This window comes from Mytilus galloprovincialis, chromosome 7 (genome assembly GCF_965363235.1).
Source record: "Mytilus galloprovincialis chromosome 7, xbMytGall1.hap1.1, whole genome shotgun sequence".
Classification (NCBI taxonomy): Eukaryota; Metazoa; Mollusca; class Bivalvia; order Mytilida; family Mytilidae; genus Mytilus; species Mytilus galloprovincialis.
In genome coordinates this window covers 7,844,265-7,853,235 of record NC_134844.1, presented here as the reverse complement: position 1 = coordinate 7,853,235, position 8,971 = coordinate 7,844,265, and the positions used below count along the sequence as shown (strand labels likewise).

At 31.2% G+C, this 8,971-nt stretch overlaps 1 protein-coding gene across 2 annotated transcripts; it reads right to left on the bottom strand.

Annotated features, from left to right (window-relative positions):
- Positions 1-624: 624 nt before the first annotated feature.
- LOC143082235 (uncharacterized) lies at positions 625-8,620 on the bottom strand. Of its 2 annotated transcripts, none has more exons than XM_076257820.1 (7): positions 8,540-8,620; positions 6,788-6,936; positions 5,701-5,876; positions 5,185-5,247; positions 3,217-3,286; positions 1,565-1,959; positions 625-840 (listed from the first exon to the last, which is right to left on the bottom strand). In XM_076257820.1, the coding sequence occupies exons 2-7, from the start codon at positions 6,927-6,929 to the stop codon at positions 694-696; spliced, it is 993 nt and encodes a 330-aa protein (XP_076113935.1). In that variant the 5' UTR covers positions 6,930-6,936; positions 8,540-8,620; the 3' UTR covers positions 625-693. The 2 variants fall into 2 exon arrangements, with proteins under 2 accessions (XP_076113935.1, XP_076113934.1); XM_076257819.1 differs by having other exon boundaries at positions 8,528-8,619.
- Positions 8,621-8,971: the final 351 nt, after the last annotated feature.

The following is an 8,971-nucleotide window of genomic DNA, read 5'->3' as shown; positions in this document are numbered from 1 at the left end:
CATGTGCATATCAAAAATTAAGTGGAAGAGAGGTGAAAGAAACCAAAGGATAATTCAAACTCATAAGTCAAATATAATTGACACCAAGGCCAAAATAGAAAAAAGACCAACAGACAAATAGGTGGACCATACAAACCTCAATTAAAACTGGGGGTGATCTCAGGTGCCCAGGTGTGGAATGGTAAGCAGATCCTGCTCCACATGTGGCAACCATCCTGTTGCTCATGTGAGTTAAAACCCTGATAAAAAGCCATTTCCTTAGGTCTCATTTTGGGAGCAGGGAATTGGGTTGTAGTTACGACAATTGAAACATATCTGCTATCATCTGTGAAACAAAATAAACAAGCTTGTGATGGCGTCCATAAAATTCACAAATGGATGACTCTAACTTCACCACTTAGAACAATTGGTTTAATAGCTTCTTTTTGAGTAGCAACCTTTTATCAAGGAAATTGTGAAAGCAAAATACAAGCCCTGGTATAACATATCAACTGGGGAAAATGCTCTTTATGTAGGTACTGCTTGAATGTTGCTACATGTTCTGCTTTATAAATTGGAATTAATTCTTTCAATTTTCATGGTTTTTTGGTTTTAAAACAATACAAGGTTAAAACATGAACAATATTTGTATTAGTATTTCTCGCATTTTATTATAAAGGACGGAATGTTGATTAAAAGTTTTCATCTGAAGTATCATGCCTTGACATCAGTTCTTGGTAAAAATGATTTCAAATGTGCAACTTCCTCCATGGTGAACTTTGGAGTTAATATAACATTGTCATAATCAAAATCATTGTCCAATGAAAATGGTTCTACTTCGTCTGATGTATCTGGACATGTCTAAAATTAGAAAAAAAATTAGTCACAGAGTATAAATATATGTCATCATGATCAAAATTAAATCAATGAATTAGTTTTTCTGTGCTCTTGTATAAAGTGAATATGTTGACTGAGACATTTATTTTTATTCATTAAAAGTGAGACATACTGTAATTTCATTATTTTTATGTATTGCATGGAGATTAACCACACATTTAAATGTCCAATGAAGTATAAGTTCTCATAGGCTTGTACTTCAACTTCAGCAAAACAACGAAATCTAATATTTAATTGCAAACTTGCACTTCAAAAGTTGTTCCCATGAAAATAAATGAATTCAAAGTATGTTTGATTTCACTTTAAACCATATTCTGAAATCAATGGAATTAGTACTGCATTTGATTGATTGATTAATTTTTGGAGTTTTAACGACTATTTCAGTACTATCGGCTATTTTATGACAGTCAGTTTTTATTGGTGGAGGAAGCAGGAGTGCCTCAATAAACCCTCAATCTTCACCTCTGGAAATCCTAGTAAATTAAAGTCAAATGTTACAAGCAGGATTCAATACTGATTTAAATGTATTAATAAGATGGTTTTTGAAGTTGTTTTGAGTCAATTATAGCATCTCACAAAGTTTCATAGGAATTTAGCACATTAATATTTGGCTTCAGGCATATCCAAAACTGATTTTAAAGATAGACATCAGATCATCTTTTTATATATGTCATGTGTCAGTACCAACCTGTTCTCTCTGCTCATGTGATCGACTTTTCACCACTAAAAAATCTAGATTTGTATGTGAAGTTATGTTCCTCCCCGTGACCTCTGACTCTGGCTCCGCCTCTCCAGGGTACAATGACATCTGACTAGTCTTATCTCCGACTTCTATAACGTCTGCGTTTTCATCAGTATTTTCATTCTCTGAGCTGTCTGATACCAAACGTTTGTCTTCCTTTACTATTTCAGACATTAAATCAGGCTCCTCAGTTGAATCGTCATTTTTCATATTCTCTGATGTATGATTGGAATGAGCTGTCTTTGTTTCCATATTTGTTAAACAGTCCGAGTTGTAATTTCTATTGCCAGCGTTGACATCAGGAATATCTGGTAACAAGTCTTCATTCTTTTCATTTGACTCTAAGAAACAAATAAAATGTTTTTAACTTTTTATTTATTCTACAAATTAAGTATTTTTTTAGAGTTTACTATGTCCACTTATTACCATTTATCTGCCACATCAAACTTTATCAATATGATATGAACAACTTTACTCTTTTGATGCACATCACAACTTGACAGTGATTTGTGTGCATCTTAAAAGTACTATCTAATAATATCTATGTTTATTGTTATTGGTATATATATATATTGATATACTTGTTGTTTGATTGTATTTGAATTATCTCCCCTTGACTCAGGTTGACATTTATTATGTGATTCTGTCCAACATGTTATCTGTTAATGATCTCTGGTGGCCTCTCCTGGTACCTCTCATGTTCAACATCATTGTATAGGAAGTGACTCATCTGGCTAGAGGAGAAGGCTGATGCCATCATTAACCTTACCAACATATTCAGGTATTCTAATCGAGAATGATAAAGGATGTGTATGATCGAGTAGAAAATTTATAACAATTAGCATAGCTAACTTTTTAATTTTAGACTGTTATTGAAAAATTTAATATCAATACATGTTTTATGAATTATCTATATATTTATAGATCACAATGCTTGGTGTATTTTCAGATGAAATAAAAATAAATTACAAAAAAAAACTTTACTCTTTTAAATATAAACACCAAATAAAAATAAAAGCCAAAACTAAGTAAAAATGTCTAATGAAATTTAAACATGATGCACCTATTTTGTTTATTTGTGTCTTTAGAGTACACACTGGTACAGCGGCATACAGACCTTTTTTCCATAATAATGTTTATCTTTTAAATAAAGCATAAAAAAACATGTGCCTTACAACTTTAGACCAGTACAAGATGCGGGGGCTGGTGGATCGAGCCAATATTTAAAGGGGTTCCAATCCAGGATAAAGTGGGTTCCCATTCAGAAGCATTTATCATCAAAGAAAAATAGAGAGTTTCAACCCCCCAAACCCCTTACCTTCTTTTTTAAATGTGAAACTCATTTCTCTGATGTTTAAGCCTTGATTGTAATAAATCTGTTTTTATCCTTTGATGATGTTTTGGTGTCATCTTTCTGTTTTAAGTTTTTTTTCCAAGACTTCAGTTTTGCCTGTTTTTATAACATTGCTATGTAATTGTCAGATCTTAAATCCTTTATAACTTCGTACATTGATGTCTGATAAACTGGGTATAACTGTTCATAGTTCTGAGGAAATAATAACCAGAAATTAATAATTTGAAAAACGCAATATTTTTACCTTGTCCAAAGCTTGCTATATATCCCGGTACCTCCTCATCCGACATGTTATCCTCAATAAAGTTGTCCAACTAAAATTACAAAACACATGTTAACACTTATAAATGGACAACGGGAGGTAATTTCTCAATTTCTACTGTTAAATATTCTCACATATCATTTTTGTTGGGACTATTAGATAATGACTTAGCTATTCCAAAACAGTATAAGTTATGGTAACAGTGATTTATTCAATTAACTGAAAGGCTAAGGTATAAATGCTTGATAATTCTTGTTATGGGCTGTAAAATCAGTTAAAAATTCTACTACTCAATTACTGGTATTGAAATGCTTTATTCAAAGAGAATTCCTTGGAGCCCACCATATAATAATATGCCTGTCCCTTTCCCAAGAAACTTTTTTGTGTTCATATCTTGGTGTTTTTAATGAGGTTGTAAGATTTTGGTGGTCTGGATTAAATGTATGCAATGAGTGTATCCTCCCCTCAATTATACCAGCATTGTTTTGTTGCACTGGTTCATGTCTTGATACATTGTAATTATACAAAGAGGGACAACCCAAACCATTATCATTTTTTGGGCAGAATCAATTTGCGCCAATTGCAGTTTTGAAAAGGTATTAATTGCGCCACTCTCTTTTATTTTGATGGTATTAATTGCGCCAATAAATGAAATGAAATTGCGCCACATTTACCTGTTAATATTTTTTACCTATATCATACCTGTACATGTTTTACCTATATCAAGACAAGACAAGACAAATACTTTATTAAAGTCTCGCCCCTTGTTACATATAAAATATACAGCTTTTTAAAACACAAGTTAACAACAAGAGCCACTCTATAAAGAGTTTTGAGAGACTATAAAACATTTTTTTCTTAAAAATATAATGCAAATACAAGTCAACTATCACGAGTATAAAATACATTTTCGCTTTATTAAAATTTCATAGCAGATTTTGGCAGTATAAAATACCATATTTTCATTTGTAAAAAGAAATATATTTTTTTTTCATTATCAGTGTCCAGCAATTAGAACGTCAAATTTTGAGAACTGCGTGTAAAAGAAAAGCAACCAATGTGTTGTCAGAGCGACCTTAAAAAATAATAAATTCAGAGATCTTCAAAATTGAAGAAGAAAATTTAGAAAAGAAAGATCTAAAATATGTGTGTCAGTCTATGTATAGAGAGAGAAGAAAACTGCGTCCCACTTAATCTAAAAATCGAGCAGAATTTCACAGAATATTGGATGATATTGGTGTTGTTACAAACAAAGATGATGACTTTGTATTGTGTAACGATCCAGAAAGCGGTATAATTTTATTAGGATGCGAGGCTAATTTGAAATTTCAATGTACAATGTCAGAGGAATTTTTTGCTGTTGGTACCTAGTCAATCATTTAGTTGTTATATATAAATAAAAATATATAAAATTGGCGCAATTAGATGATTATTTTATTGGCGCAAATGATACCTATAGTTTTGAAAATTAGGTGGCGCAAAAGCGGTATTGGCGCAATTAAGTTGTGGCGCAAATGAGTTACTTTTTGGCGCAAAAAGTTATCGCCCCATTTTTTTTTCTTCATTTTTTTTCTCACACAAATAATTACAAAGAATTCTAATAGATATTGAATGCTTTATTATGGTTTAATGTCTTCATTTTAAAACAAAAACAGCTATAGAAAATTCCTTGATTTCTATTTTTGTAAACATTGTATTGCTGGTCATTTTTTGTTTAAAACATTTTCTGCTAATTACTTATTATAATTTCAATATAATAAGTGAAGATGTCATACATGTACATAAAGAGGCATGTAGGAAGCAATGTGATATTTTCTGTGGAAATCAACAGAAGGTAAATCTTGATACACTAGCATTGTTTATACTGCTAGATTTTCTCCATCTATGAATTCAAAAGGTATCACAATACTTGAGAATTATCAGCAAAATCAAACAAATAATGTTTCTAACCTTGACTCTAGATGAACAATCTTCAAAAGTCATTTCTGTTGCTATGGTTCCACTGTCAAGCACCTTAAAAACAGTCATCAAAATCTTATTTACAATAACAGTTTCCAATTTGTTTTCAGTTTCAAACATTGAATTTTGTAAGCTTATAAATTCATATAAATCAAGGGATGTGTTGTAAAAGCCCATCATAAATCTGTGCATGTGATGGAATACATGAAAACGGCCAGTAAGTTATTTCTGTAATCTTTTGGGGGGTAAGATATGATTGCACATGTATGACTTATCAAATCAAAATAAAGTAAATTTTCAGATACACATGTATACAATATTACAACATTTTTAAATACATGTATGAAATTTTCAGGGCTTCCAAAAAGACTTGAGCCAGCCTGACATTTGATGTCTTATCCTGATTTTAATCTCTTAAGACTAAGAAACATAAGTTAGGATTTAACTGTGAGTATTGATGTTAATGTGCATATTTTATGCTTCTTTCAATTATCTTAAATATTTAACCTCTTCTTCCAGTTCATCATCAGACATTATATGTGTATTCTTGTCAGCCTGTAATTGCTCAGCTTTGTTTTGCTGTAATCTCCCTGATTTGGTTTGTGATGGCTGTTTCCTCTCAACATCCTCTGTTCTGAGGGTTTTTGTGGTGCTTTTCAGTTTCTTAGGCTGATTAACAGTTTCTGATTAAAACAAAGAATCATCAAATGATTATATACCAATAATGCACACAAGTTCAGTCGTACTTCACTGAGATATACCTCTAAAATATTTAAACTTAAACCACATATTTGACATTATATGTCCCCATTCAAATGAATTGATCGGCCAAAAAAAAAGGAGGAGGGGTTCCAACCCCGGAAACCCACCCCCCTGGATCCGCCAATAGACACTCTATCCAGCCAGATGTGTCATTATTATTTAATTTCAACGTTCAAAGTAAGATCTACCACAATAGGTATGCATACAATATCCAATATATAGTTAGATATGTACGTTTGTAGCAGTCCTTATTAAGTTGAGTGGCCAATAAAATCTGTTCATTCAAGCTGTAGCTATTTAGAGTAACTTACATGCATGTAAAAAATGTATACACAAATGTACATTAATTTGTCAAATCTGTCAACAAACTCATGATCAATAATACATTTTGTACATGTATAAAGTTTAACTTTTTTTCTCACTTTTTTTTTAAATAGCTGTATAAATGAAAACAGTACTTGATATAAACTTTTATGAGACTAAAGTGCCTCTGTAAAATTTGGATTTACCTTCAGCAGGCCTTGGAACGCTCTAAGCTGATATATGAAGACCAAGGATATATACAATACAATAATTTATTAACGTCTCACCTTTTATAAAGCAATACATAACACATATATAAGAACCAAAATAGCTGAAGAGCTTTATATAAACAAAGAGTACCTACAAATACATTGTAATAACCAAATCCATATAAGCTTAAATTTGCCTTAGGGATTTGAAACCTAAGTTCCTTAATAATTTATCAATTCATAAATGGACAATAAAAAAAGAATGCTAGTATCTGATATTACTCAATATTTTAATTGAACCAAATCTGTAACTTACAAACCTTTAGTTATGTGCTGAAACCCATTGATGAATTCGTCATACGACTGTGTATCTTGTCCCAACACTTTGTTTATTGCCGATGTCATTGTATCATTGAGACAGTTAACATTGTTTTCTTCTGAAGCTGTTAGCTCTCTGGCCATGGTGATTCTACAAATTAATGTCAAATATACATGTACCAATGGGGTGCAATTTCAAGTAATATATTAATGGGCCAGGGGTGCAATTTCAAGTTATAATTTATGGGGGGCAATTTCAAGTAATATATATATATATTAATGGCCTAAATGTTCATAACTGTTCATCTTGGATGGAGACATGTCTCATAGTCATGTACTCATAACATATCTTCTAATATCTATCATCTGTTCAGATGCTGTGAAATTCGTAAGAAATATATGAATGGAAACATTTTTTTATATCAATGTAAAAGGCTGTAAAGTTTGTAAACTCTGAGATTTAGCATTTTAGTAAGAAGTTTAGCGAAATGTATATGTTAAGACCCCCTCCCCCTTCTTTTTTTGAGCACTTGATGATTTTTAATTAAATAATTTTCTATTCAGATCCTATCACAGGGGTTTGTTACTATATCTGCTTTTACTATCCAAGGAAACCCTTAAAAAATCATTGTAGGGGTTCCCATGGATAGTAAACCTGTCAAATAGTAACAAACCCCTATGTCTCTATTATAAAATAATTGTAATAACTATGTTTAACTAATAATTATATCTGTCAAACCTGAGACATATATATAATATACTGCCAGATCTGACAAAAGTTATATATATATATACAGAAATTATAATTTATATACTAGTAGGTACAGACAAGGATTTGTTTAGTATTAGTACACAGGGATTGGGTCGAGGTCTTTAAGAGGTAATCGATTAAATTACAATTACTTTGCTAATAAAATGTAATTGGTTACATTACAATTACACCTTATTTCAAATGTAATCGATTACATTAGATTACTTTTCTTTAAAGTAATCATTATTACTTTGGATTACTTATGATTATACATTGTATATATTTCAAAATCAAAGAAATTTTTATAACTTTTTATCCTCACAAATTATTTTGGTGATTTTTTTAAAGCCAGAACTTTAGACATTTAAGAATTTAGACAGTGTTACTGTACATGTGTAAAGTTTGATAGCATAGGTATGTCTTATAAAAGCTCTACAGAGCTAATTATGGTATTGTTATACATGTACTATTGTTGTATACTAATAGTACATGTACACATCCTTGTTGTCCAAATAATTAGGTCTCAAATAGTTAACGTTAATGTTATTTTTGGAAAAAAAAATAACTAGATTCGTCAAAATCAGTTGATTTTTTTTTAAACGTCCAAAAGAAAGTGTACATTTTATAGCCATGCAGGAAAAATACTGTTGACATCGTCTGCAAAGACTTATAACCATGATTCGTCATGAAGATACACCCATTACAGCCTTTAATCCCTATTTCTGGTAAACATGGTAAATGACGTCAAAAAGACATACTTTTGCGTTGATGGACATGACTCGAAAGTGGGCTATTATTTGGAAATTTAACATCTGTGGTAAAGAGTATAACATTTTTATTTTAAGGCAACATGTTTTTGTGACTGTGATTCAGTTAGCTCAAGCAGAGACATATAGGTTTATTGGAAAATAAAAATATTCTATTCTATCTTATTCTATACCCCTTGACTTTATCCTCCCTTAAAAGGACGTAAATAAAATATTCATATTACCTGAATACCAACCTGAATATTTGTTTACTAAAATTTAGACTGGTATTGTATGAAGATTAACAATAGTGGTACCAGTACACGACAACTCGTACTCTCTACCAACTCGTACCATATTCTTACCAACTCGTACCTCAGACTACTATAACACATGTGTTAGTTTTCATTTATTTTTTGGGTGGTGGAACTGTTCGACATACGAAAGTATGTTTATCCTATAAAAGGTGTAAAGATCAGAGAAGAAGAAGAAGTTAGTGTGGTCTCAGCTCGTACCCATGATTTATTTGATAACATTTAGTAGGAATCTAAAAAGTACTACTATTAGGAAGAGACTGATTTCATTGAGCCCAAAGACTTCTAAAACCATACAAAGTCGGAAATATTTGTGATATCACGTATTAATCTAGTGTTTTGTGATATCATGTATAAATCTAGTGAATCTGAACC